General features: G+C 38.4%; 1 protein-coding gene, 1 long non-coding RNA gene, 2 other non-coding genes and 1 pseudogene across 5 annotated transcripts; 2 read left to right on the forward strand and 3 right to left on the reverse strand.

Moving 5' to 3' along the window:
* Positions 1–102: 102 nt before the first annotated feature.
* Positions 103–1,145, reverse strand: LOC135638997 (early nodulin-like protein 5). The gene is made up of 2 exons (XM_065152676.1): positions 928–1,145; positions 103–452 (listed from the first exon to the last, which is right to left on the reverse strand). Exons 1-2 carry the CDS (start codon positions 1,106–1,108, stop codon positions 103–105), a joined length of 531 nt encoding a protein of 176 aa, XP_065008748.1. The 5' UTR covers positions 1,109–1,145.
* A 2,199-nt stretch (positions 1,146–3,344) lies between these two features.
* TRNAL-CAA (transfer RNA leucine (anticodon CAA)) lies at positions 3,345–3,428 on the forward strand. The gene has a single exon. It is a non-coding gene; the product is annotated as a tRNA-Leu (tRNA).
* Positions 3,429–3,602: 174 nt separating this feature from the next.
* On the reverse strand, positions 3,603–6,524 carry LOC135632676 (uncharacterized). 2 transcript variants are annotated; one of them, XR_010494742.1, is made up of 5 exons: positions 6,209–6,524; positions 4,811–4,922; positions 4,659–4,721; positions 4,283–4,424; positions 3,603–4,052 (listed from the first exon to the last, which is right to left on the reverse strand). It is a non-coding gene; the product is annotated as an uncharacterized LOC135632676 (long non-coding RNA). The 2 variants fall into 2 exon arrangements; XR_010494739.1 differs by having other exon boundaries at positions 3,603–4,424.
* Positions 6,525–6,722: 198 nt separating this feature from the next.
* Positions 6,723–10,521, forward strand: LOC135638084 (ubiquinone biosynthesis protein COQ4 homolog, mitochondrial-like; annotated as a pseudogene).
* Positions 10,522–11,186: 665 nt separating this feature from the next.
* TRNAV-AAC (transfer RNA valine (anticodon AAC)) lies at positions 11,187–11,260 on the reverse strand. Its single transcript has one exon. It is a non-coding gene; the product is annotated as a tRNA-Val (tRNA).
* Between the last annotated feature and the right edge of the window lie 1,059 nt (positions 11,261–12,319).

Here is a 12,319-nt window from a genome sequence, read left to right on the forward strand (position 1 = left end):
AACCAGAAAATGAGACACACGAAACACTGACCCAAGACACGAAGCAGGTGGAATACCTGAAACACCAAAAACTCCAACTACCATCTACAGACCATTGCAAGCTCACTGGAACAATGAACTCATCATCATCAGCACCAATGCAGCCACTCCGACGAGAGAAGCTGCAGCAGGAGCTGCAGCGGCGGTCGAGCGGTCAGGAGACGCCGGAGAGGTGGAATCAGCGGTCTGGTTGCTGCCTGGCGGCGGCTCCGGGTGGCTCATCACCTTTATGATCATCTTCTGCCCCCTCTCGCAGTGGCCGGAGACGCCGCTGATGAAGTAGAATAAACCCGGGTGGTTCAGCTTGTACTCCGTCTCGCCGCTGTTGGAGAAGAAGATGGGGTGGGAGGAGCGGCAGCTCTCGTAGTCTTCGTCGCTCACCACCATCACCGAATCCTTCTTGTACTCGAAACCTTGTACGTAGCAAACACACAGACACACGTGCGTTTTGTGATCGTACGGATTCCATATTGGATTTGGGACAAAAATGAAATATATCTTTTCTATTTTTATAGTATAATTTTTAATAAATTGAAAATTGATTAATTGTAATAAAAATAAATATATTATTGATAGGTTAGTCTATCATTAATTCATCAATATTCTTTTCATCAAATTATTGTCCAATTATCTAAAATTATTATTACTCTTCTCATTTAATTAAGTCTCATCTCATTAAAATCTTTTATCTGAATTTTTATTGACAGAATAGTTCATCACCAAATATTATCACTATATATATATATTTATATTTATATTTACATACTAAAAGTAAACTTTAGCGACAAGCATTCATAATGATCATTCATCTCTAATTCTTTTAGTGACAGCAAATGCTTGTGTTTTAGTCATGGAAACACTTTGGTTTTGGTGGAGATGGCAACTTACGAATGGTGTCGCCGACCTGAAACCTGTTTCTGGAGGCCCACTGGTTGTAGAGCTGCGCCTTCTTCTCGGGAGGAACGACCCAGCCGGTCTCGTCGCCGACGTCGAACTCGAAAGCCACGGAAGGGATGAGGAGGAGGAGCAGGATCATGAGGGGGGAAGAGATCGTGGAAGGAGAGGCCATGGCTTGGGTCAGCTCAGGAGCTGCTTCTCTTCGGAGCCTGTGGGTGGAAGAAGAAGAGGAGGAGGAGGAGGAGGAGCGAAGGGAAGAGGGTGCGAGGGTTGAAGTAGGGGACGAGGCGAACGTTGGTTAGTTAGAGATGGGGGGAGGAGATTGTGGAGAACGTGGTGACGGCGTGGGAGGAGGAGCGAGCAGGTTTTGGCCTGCGGGCTTCGCTGCGCCCACAAATCTTTGACTTGGATCTTTGACTCGTGAGAGGGAAGCAGTTTGGAACGTTGAGATTGGACTCTGCTTTGAATTCCACGCCTTTGATCCCCATCATCATCATCATCATGATCATTCACTCGAGGTGGGTGTGTGACAATCCATGATCAACATCAAGAACCCATGCTTCATAATCTTGCGAACTTGAGGTATTTGAGCCTATCAAGTTTTGAATGACAAGTATAACATTTCAATTAGTTTCTCATAAATAAGATTAATTTATAAGGATTTAATAAGTATACAATTATTAATTTTAGTTTAAATATTTTGATCAATAATTTAGATCAAACGAAATTGATGAATTAGTTAGTCTATCATCTCGAATTATAACATTTGATATCAAAATTAACTTAATAATTAAATATAATTAAAATTTTAATTTACACATGATTTTTTATTTCCTTTCTTATCATTGAAATTTAGGAAATAAACTAAAAAATTTTCTTCGATTCTTTTAAACATTTGATATTTTATTTTTGGATCAAAACATGTTATAATTATTCATGTTATATGTATTTCTAAAATATTTTTTATTCCTTTAAATGTCTAAAATTATATTATTATATTAAAATATTTATAATTATCCATATTATATAAAGTTTCTAATTTTTTATCCTTTTAAAAGTTTAAAATTTTATTTTAAAATTAAAATATATTATAATTATTTATGTCATATTCATAATATTTGAAATCTATTACATTTATACAATACATGATTTGATTATGAATGTTGTTTTCTTTTTATGCAATTTTATCTATTGCCCATTGAAATCAACCATCAAGCTAGGCCCAGCCTACTGACTAGGTCATAGCCCGTAGACTACGCTCAGCTAACATACTAAACCTAACCCATACGTCAAGCCCTAGCCCGTAGGCTAACTCAATCCAACATGGGATGTGTGATGCACATGATCAATCAATGGCACTGGGCTAACTCAACCTGATATGATGCATGCACAATTATGACTATGGGCTAAGCAGCAGCTCGTAGACTACTCAACTAACAGGCCAAACTTAATAAGCAAACTAGACCAAACCTAAGGTCAGGCCCTAACCCGTAGGCTAACTCAATCTAATCTAACATAGAAAGTAATATGCAGTGCATATGACCAATCCATGGTTATGGACTGACTCAGCTTAATATAATGCATGCACAGTCATATGCAGACCAATCCATAGGCCCAACTTGGCCCAATATTTTGTAGTCTAGCTTATTACCTTATTCAAGTTTGTTTAACCTGAATTGAACCAGCTTGATCCAAATTATACTAATTTAGAGTGATTTATTAAATGAGTATTAGAGATTGATTCAGTTAAATTCTAGATAAATCAAGTTTAATTGAATTAATTGAGCTAGAGTTCAAGTCATTAGCGGGCTGTTAGACACGACAATTAGATGGTTTTTCCCTCCGTTGTTAGGAGAAACATGTTCCCACTTTAGCGAGTGAAGGATATCACCCCATTCATTGTTGGGAGTGTGATATGATTTGTCTTTATCTATTGGGGGAACATAAACTCATTTCGTAAGATAAACCTTTTTTTTTTATAAGTTCGTAAGATAAACCTCTTTATCTACTATCGGGAGAACACTCATTCGAGCATTTGATATATACTAGTGACATAATTGACTTTCGTATATGTATTTATCTTATAGTTGACTTATAAGAGTTTTTACTCGATGTTATTAATTTTTTATTTTCAAAACAATCTTCTATCAACATTAAATTTGATTTGAATGGAGAGTAGATATTCCTTTGTCGCTAGGTAAATTATTATTTAGTAGACAATATTATGTTTCTCGCTCATGACTATTTTTAATTTATTTGATGAATAAATAAATTATAATAAATATTTACTATATATATATATATTTAATAAAATAATATTTATTTATTTGTATATATGAAAAGATTTTAGATGTCGTAATCTTATGAAAAAAACGACTTATAATAAGATTTCAGATATTGTAATCAATGTCAGGATGGCCGAGTGGTCTAAGGCGCCAGACTCAAGTTCTGGTTCTCGTGAGAGAGCGTGGGTTCAAATCCCACTTCTGACATTATATATTTTCGGTGTATATATATATATATGATAAGAAAGAAAAAAATTTTGATAAATGGACATCCATTCATAAAAAGAAAAGTTTGAAGTGTTCTTTTAGCCAATCAAAAAATATATATAGAGAGAGAAAGTAAGATTGACAAATATACATTAAAAATATTATGCAAAAATATATATGAATACTAATATTCATTGCTAGCAATGCTATACACTAGAAAATGGGCTATAATTATATAGGAAATAATTAACCGAAATGTCGGCATCACTAGCAATGCTATACACTAGAAAATGGGCTATATCAACAAAAGTTTTGGTCTCCTATCAATAACATTTCTTTTTGGCGTATACAAATTTTTTATATCCTCATCCTCCTAATTAACCAAAAGAAGTTTCAAGAATTCTTTATGACAAAAAGATGGTGAAGATTGAGAAATGCTTTCTGTACCAACAACAGGAGAAACCCAGAGAATCCCGACCACCATCAATCCCGTCAACACCACAACTGAACATGAATGGCATAATTCTCCCGAGAGAGAAATGCCTTCTGCTCTCTTCCCTTCTTGCATCAAACATTCAAAGTGATTCTGAACAACTATAGTCTACCAGACAAATCAGAGTTATCCTGCAGAAAATAAAAGTAGATAAGTTTTCACATCCTTCGATAATTTTATGTGAATATATACAGTGCACAGAGTGATTAGTAACTCCTGATTTCATGACTTCTAATGACTTCGAATCCATAGCAACAGTTTATATCATTCAGTTGAAATGATGCAAAGTTTTATGACGCATGGGGCACACAAACTCAAACTTTTTGGCCTATCTTCAGTGACCGAGCATCGAATTCAAAACCTGATGCAGTTCAGATGCCCCCTCATGCAACACTGACATGTCTTCTAATGTTGTGCAAACGGTGGCTCTTTGTTAGCCAAGAAAGCTTCTAGAGCTGAAATTTTCTCTTGGTTATCTCTAAATGCAATCCTCCGCCCGTGACCTGTATAATGATATTAGCTATTAAATGAGTATGGATTAAATGTAAAAACAAGCAGCAAAGCACAAAGGAGAGTTCCAAGGGAATGTCACAGCAAGCTCCATGGAAACACCATTTGCTGAAGCCTATTCGTATGAAGATTATGGTTGTTCTCATCTTAATATCAGACTTACTTTGGAATGATAATAATTCTTTTTGTCTCCAAACAGTACAAAAAGAAGTATACAGAATACCCACCAGGTAAGGTCCACACAAAACCAATGTCTAGTAGTTTCCTGACACTCCTCAATTGCAAGCTCACTGTCAAGATGTACATCGTTTTAGTTTACAGCAAACAAAATGGTGTGACTCTATGTGATTATGTTATCATTTATTTTTCAACTTAGTACCTGATTGCCTGTTATAAAACTCACCAATCTCAACAAGAGATTGTTCTGAACTTGCGAGATGATCCCCGGTGAACAAGACCTCCAGTGGTTTGTGGTACAAACAGACTGAACCCTGGAAAAGTTGGAGAAGAAGCATGTTTGAGGACCATAAAAGCACTAATCAGGTAAATGTTCTCCATGTAAGTATTGCATGCAGTAGTAGTATGTTCAACTACAGAGTAGATTGTCAAACAAACTTAACCTAGAACAATGTTTAAAAATGATATTAGACTTAAAAACTAACCATTTAATACTGAATGATATTTGCAGCTTAAAAAGTTGGCGGGTCTAATTAGATTCTCCTACGAGTGTTTGTCCTGTTAAAACTATCAATTGCTATAAATCTAGAAAGCCTATGACTCACATAGATGGTAATTATCAACAGATTTCTAATGCTGGAACAACTATGAAAATATGTTATGCATATCAGAAAAGGACACCTCAGAATCTCAAAACAAATAATAGAAACTGCATTTGTATTTTTATGACCGATCATCAAAAGAAACAAATCACAAGAGGCGGTTTAATAAACCACCTATGATCATCCTTTTAGCCGAGGTCGAAATAACGCCAAACAACTAATCTGTACTTGTATAGCTGAGTTATGAAAGTCTAACACCTAAGTCAGAGATGAAGCATGGACACTGTACTTCGATAATGCTGATGATAAAAACTGCAAATGGAGAACAAAAAAAAAGCTGCAAATGGCATACACGTGCTTGACTACTATATCTACCAGTATACAAAATGGGATAATTTATGCCCTTGAATTACTATATCAATCTGCAGAAATTTGCTCGACTAATTTTAGCTAATGATAACAAAGAATGAAATACCCTATAATATTAGGAAGACTATGATAAAAGAGCATAATTACTCCCACATGTATTCAACACTGTTTGACCACCAACTTGTTTAAATCGGAATATTGATTAGAGGAGATTCTTTTGAGACACAATTCGAATAACATCCAAATCAAGACAAGTTTTCAAACTAGGTAAGTTCACCAAATGTGAAGTTCTGAAAAGCACCAAAAAAAGCAAAAAATCTCATCAAAATGGTCCTAAAGGAAACAATGGTTTTAGCTATGCCATAATCCAACTTACTTTACCAGAAACCTAGAGATCATTACCAAACAAATGTTGGTAATGTGGTTGCTGAACTTATTTAAGTACAATGAGATAACCATGTGAAATATCTGTTTTGTTTAGCTGATTTCTTGTCAAGTTCTTCATGAATTTATACTGCTGCTACCAAATAAATGGAATCGTCCAGACTTTGTCCCGCAAACCAAATTCCTAGCCCAAGAAAGTTTTGGCCAAGCAAGGAACCAAAGGAAATCTACGCGATTAAATTCACCTGGAGCGCCTTCACCCTTTCCTCCTCACAGCTAGCAGCTTCTATCGGATAACCCAACCCAATCAACGTCCAGACCCTAAAGTAACCGCGCAACTGAGTAGAATTTAACGACGAAGAACTCTCCTTCTACGTTTTGCGGGCGCATCTGGTGACCCGCGGCGGCAGCGGTGGTGCTCGAAACGAGTCGCATGCCGGCGTTCCGACGGCTCCGGTTGGAAGGGAGCGGATTTGGGAGCCCATACGTGGGGCAGAGGACGCCACCTCGAAGAGCCATACGCCGCCGCCACCAACGTTGTTATCTCGGCAGAAGTCGGTAAGTCTCCAAGTAATATCGTGATAGGAAAAAGAAGATGATGTGGTGCTGCACTCGTCATTCTTTGAGATGCGTGCAGGGACCTGGCGTGTGGCTTGAGATCGACGCCATAAAAATGTGGACGGCCGTGATTCCCACCCGTGCAATCGAGAAGTCGTTACTAATCCCGACCTCTCCAGTCTCTCTCTCTCTCTCTCTACAAATAACTCATTAAGGGTATTTTTGGTCTTTTCAGTTTCCCTCTCTCTCTTTCTCCGTCTCTTCTCTCTCTCTCTCTCTCAAGCAGAAGCAATCACCAACGCGATTCCTTTTCTCTCCTACATTTCTCGAAGATTGAGGTAAAAGGAGATCTTTGTGCCCTTGGTTGTCTGCTCGTCGCCCCTTTGCTTCTTCCCTGATTCGGATCTCTGGTTGGAGCCGTCTTGAACTCGTGAATCCGTTCCGATCGCCGGAACCCCCTTCTCCGCCCGTAATTGGGATACGCTGGTCCTAATCATACAACGCTGCCAAACCCAGAGTCCGGTCTCGGCTTATCTAGCCGCGGTCTAGCCACGATTTGGGATTCCTCCTCCCTATATTTGCTCTCGCTTCGTCGCTTGAATGTCTCTCAGAAAAGAGTACGGTGATTCCAACACCTAAAGCAGTGAAGGTACGCGACCATTTTAATTGCTGCATGTTTCAATTTTTTTACATTTAGCATGAGATCGTTGTTGTTTCACATCGACGATGTTCCGTGAGGGTCTCTGTTCTGTGTCCCAATTCGTCGGTGATCGCATCAGGAAGGTTCTTTGGAAGTTCTGCTTGTTAATTTGAAGAAGGTTACTCTTGTAGGGTGCATATTGAGGTGATCCTACGAAGTCGCCTCGAACGAATATGTGCATTGATCAAAACCTAAAATTGATGTTATAGGAGGGGCAAATAGTTTGAAAGTGGAAGCACATGGCACCTATTAGGCTTGAGAATCGAAGCAAAAAAATATAAATAATGATATGAATGATAAATGGTAATTATAAAAGTTTAATCTTTATTAATCAACATTTTACAGTGGCCACACTAGTCAAGTGCACAAGTGGAAGTGACCGGGGAGTGTAGAAAATGATAAGTGTAGAGAGCTTTTGTAGTGTTGTAATTTACTTGTTAGGTTTTTTGTTAATTATAGGGAAATTAATTGGGCAGGCTAATTACATATTATCCCATGTAGTTAGCTATCTTTAGTGTTTCGATCTCTACATCTTAAAATGTTACATTTTCATTCCTATAGTTATGAAGGTGAAACATTTAAGTCTATTTTATCATAACAATGTCAGTTTATCAACGAAAACATAAAAACAAAAGGCAAAAAGATAATTTTAATATTCGGTGGTGGATGGCGGCGCCACTAGTGTCAACGTCGACACAGTTGCCTATCCGTCTCTGATGACGATAAGATCTGCTCTCACCGTGATGCCACCTGCCTCCACGAGGAGCATGTCGTCGATCTCATCGTCGCCCGTCCCGCACCACTCTGCATCTGCATTGATACTAATACAGTTGTTGAGCGACAACTGTATTGACGTTGACGCAGATGCAGAGTGGTGAAAGGGCCACTCGATGAGAGGTGGTGTCGGAACTGACGTGGCAGTGGGGGGAGCGGCAAGAGCTCCGGCGACCCCAGCTTTGGGTCAATGTTGGGATTCACCCAACAGGTCAACGGCGAGGCGACCACAACCATCTACGTCGGCGTCGACGTAGTTGCCACTCAACAACTACGTCAGCATCGACGTAAATGTAGAGTGGCACAGGTGGGCAACGTTGTGGTCAACGACACGCTCCTCGTGGAGGCGGGCGGAATCGCAATGAGAGCGGACCTTATTATTGTTCATGGTGACCAGGAAATTACGTCGGCGTCGTCGTCCGCCACCAAACATTAAAGTTATCTTTTTGTCCTTTGTTTTCATGTTTCTGTTGGTAAAACTGGCGTCGTTAGGATAAATGAACCTAGATGTTTCACTCTCATACTTATAGGGATGTCAATATAAATTTTTAAAGTGTAGGGACCGAGACGCAAAAGGTAACTAACTACAGGAGGTAATATATAATTAGCCCGAATTGGGCAATGTATTAAGTCATGCATGGTTGTCATTCTTTTTTGATGTGGAAATAAAATTATCCCACACAGCGAAAAAAGATAATATAATAATAATAAGAATGATCATGTGAACCACCGTGAGACTGATACCCAGTGCAAGAGCAACAAAAGAATCATAAGTATTAACCTAGAGCCTTGAAGACAATCATCCTGAAAACCAAGGAATGGGTTTATTATTAAAGAAGCTTCTTTAACGTCATTCTTCAAAATGTTCAATGAATGTGAACAATGATCTTAGTATTGACTGTGCTTGTGATGGTGCTCAGGTGGATCTATCCTTTTAACTCTTTTAGTCGCCTAACATTGTAGATTAATGAACCATGGCTTGTGACAATGTTATCACTCTTGGTTAGGTCTGAACTGAAAACAAAATTATGGAAGGAGCACATGTTCCTCTGAAGGGATGGCAACAAGCAGCAGTTGCTCTCGGTTCAGCTCTCGGTGCCTTGATGGATCCTAGAAGAGTGGACTTGATAGCTGCGCTAGGTGAGACCACTGGTAAGCCAGCTTTTCAGCGGGTTCTCCAAAGGATGAAGAATAGCAGTGAAGGCAAAGTAAGTTCATCTACTTGCCAGTTTAAGCAAACAATCATTTATATAGATATGGAATAACCTTGTAGTTCCATATGACTGGATTTGTTACATAGAATCAATGAGATTAGTGAAAGTAACCTTGTAAGTGGTTGTCACATTATAAGCATTACGTGTTTGACTGGTCAAGATTATTGTCTTCCTAAGACGTTAAAGTTAGAAGATTGCACCAGCATACTACCAGAAAAGAATGTATGAGATAGATCAAATCAACCAGAGGTTGACGTAGGATGGGGTGCTGGCTCCACAGCAACCATAGCTAAGATGTGGCGTAAGATGATGCCCTAGTAGAGTGCCAACTTTCTTAGGCAGCCTATCATTCTTGCATGGCTTGTACTTTATAGTTAAGAAGATTTGTACATTGGAAACAATTGTCCATATAATCGTAGTAGATATTTCAATCAAATCTTGACCTCCTTCGATGGAGTATTTTGTCTCTAGGGAAAAAGAAAGCACTTAATAGTTTTATATCCATTTTAGAGGATAAGCATAACCATTCAAGTCTTTTTTCTCTATTTCTCATGCGCTGCATTGTTATACCTGTTGTTCTCTTTCTCTATTTCCTGTTCAGGAAGTTCTTTTAGAGTGCCCACATGTGGTATCTGCACAAGTGTCACATGCCTGGGACTTACCGGAAAGCACATTTGGCTCAGCTTATGCATGATTCATGGGATCAAGGAACTTCTCCCCAGATGACCGCCCACCATTTCGATTCATGGACACAGATGAGCTGGCATACGTGGCCACACGTGCTCATGAGGTGCATGACTTCTGGCATGTGCTATTTGGCCTTCCCACAAACTTGATAGGTGAGTCTGCTCTTAAGGTGATCGAGTTTGAGCAAATGTTTGTTCCGATGTGTGCCTTGTCGGTCGTCGGAGGCTCATCACGGTTCAGCAGAAAGTAAAGGGCACTCTTTTTCCAACACTATCTTCCTTGGGCTGTTTAAGGCAGGTGTGGCGTGCACAGATCTGATGTCTGTGTACTACGAGAAGCACTTTCACGAAAACCTGGAGGATGTGCGCAGGAAATGGGGTATAATCCCCTGTCCTGATCCTCGAGGAAAAAACCAGGGTAGTATTTGATTGCTCTTCCCGGTGCCCTATCATTACTTTGCATCCGTGTTCAGCAAACACCTTGGAAACAAAGAATTCCACCAACTGGGATAATTATCATCAAGAGTTTTGACATTGGAAAAATGGATGTTGTTCAATCAGTGTTATTACTCTGAAAATGTATCTTATTGCCACTTTACCTTTAGCAAAATTTGTTCTTGCCAATAGATATGGATGTCTTCTTCTCCCTGCCATGCAGCAGCAGATGGTATACTGAAAAGTTCAAAGTTAACAGCCAGTGTGTAAGAACCTATCATATGTAGGTAAACAATTTTACTGGATGTTTTATGTGATGATGCATTGTGTTAGTACTGACTGAAGTTGGCAGCTGCAAAAAAATAATACCACAGCAGCTAAAATCATCATGATTCCCTGTTCTAAACCTTCCAAAATACTTTAGTGTAGAATTTCATCAAGAAAAGGTTGTGCAAAATGAAGTTATTTGGACTATGCTAGATCCATATTGGTAGATAGCTCGGTTGAAAATGATATATACAGTCAGTCTCTAAAGAGACAATGCATGATAATAATTTAATAAACGTATATGAAGAGAAATTAAAAAAAATTAATATAAGAACATAGCTATTAACATCCTTCATACAGAATAACATGACTTTCCTTTTTGTCTTGCTTCTTTAATCACATTCAAAATAATGTGTGATTTTTCCTGAAATATAATAAAAAAATACATGTATTATGGAGAGAAATAAACAAAATTTACTTATCTTGTCTTTTCTTATTCCCTCATCCAAACGCCATTGAAGGCTACGGTCGGATTTTGTACAAAAAGAGAACCTAATTTTTAAAGGAAAAAATGTTGTAAATTAAAAATTGGCGTCGCCCGGACTCGAACCGGAGACCTTCAGTGTGTTAGACTGACGTGATAACCAACTACACCACGACACCAATGACACGAAGATGTTGATAGTGTTTTTTAAATATATATTAATAAAAAGGTCGAAAATTTGATTTCCAATTCCAATAATCCTACAAATCCATACACAATTGAAAAGAATGCAATGAGATCTCTCCTCCTCTCTCAATCATATTATTATTCGGTGAGGCTGACGTTTCATTGTGATCCGAGCAGTAGGGGACTAATAATGGTTTACGGAAAGGAAAACCAGAGAGAACTTGCATATCCAAGTGTTCTAAGAACGAAATCAAATACCTGAATGAAAAATGAAACAAAAGCACCACATCAAATTATTAAGATGATTACTTCCCTGTGCATCTTCCTTCTCCAGACATGTTATGTTGGAGGAGAGGTACACCAAAATCCAGTAGTTCTTTTCTTTTAGTGTTTTCTCAAAGCCTCAACGCTCTCGCTCGTTCACGGCGTTCCTCATCTAAATGCTGTTTTTTAATGGCATTTTACCTATACCTAAATCCATTCTTTCAATTTTTGAAAAGCAATAAATTTGCTCTCTATGTCTTAGTATACCCTTCCAAATATTTCCCTCATCCGTCCATTAAATCCAATGTATCGACTAGTTATCGATCGACACATAACAATGTTGAACTCAAAATGCACTCTAAAAGGAATGCAACGTCCAAAGAACGAATCATAAAGACCATCACATAACACCTCCATGACAAAAGGATGTCTATATGCCTTTAATTCGGTATTACTAGGATTACAATAACTGTACGTACTAAATACTATCCACGTAGCTAGACATACAATATACTAACAACCAGAATGTCTACTCCGAGACAAAATTCTACCTTATTGTTGCAGGATGGTGGCCTCACCACAATTTTCGATCATGGTTGAGTTCCAACTCCAGCAAAGGTCAAGGCATCAATAAGCAAATCTTAAACCATGATATGAATCTTCTGTTCAACGCAGATTTTTGCAAAAGCTAATGCCTTCAAATTTCTTAGATCAGAAATGGATTGAAGGCCGAGTAAAAAGGATAAAAGTCATGGAATAGCAAGTGATATCTATCACACAACTTGAAG

This window comes from Musa acuminata, chromosome BXJ1-3 (assembly GCF_036884655.1).
Source record: "Musa acuminata AAA Group cultivar baxijiao chromosome BXJ1-3, Cavendish_Baxijiao_AAA, whole genome shotgun sequence".
NCBI lineage: Eukaryota > Viridiplantae > Streptophyta > Magnoliopsida > Zingiberales > Musaceae > Musa > Musa acuminata.

Bases quoted from the DNA above. Each gene is read 5' to 3' on its own strand.
- LOC135638997 (XM_065152676.1), bottom strand. From the start codon at position 1,108: ATGGCCTCTCCTTCCACGATCTCTTCCCCCCTCATGATCCTGCTCCTC. The intron at 453-927 runs GTAAGTTGCCAT...GCTACGTACAAG, and splicing joins TCAGGTCGGCGACACCATTC to GTTTCGAGTACAAGAAGGAT.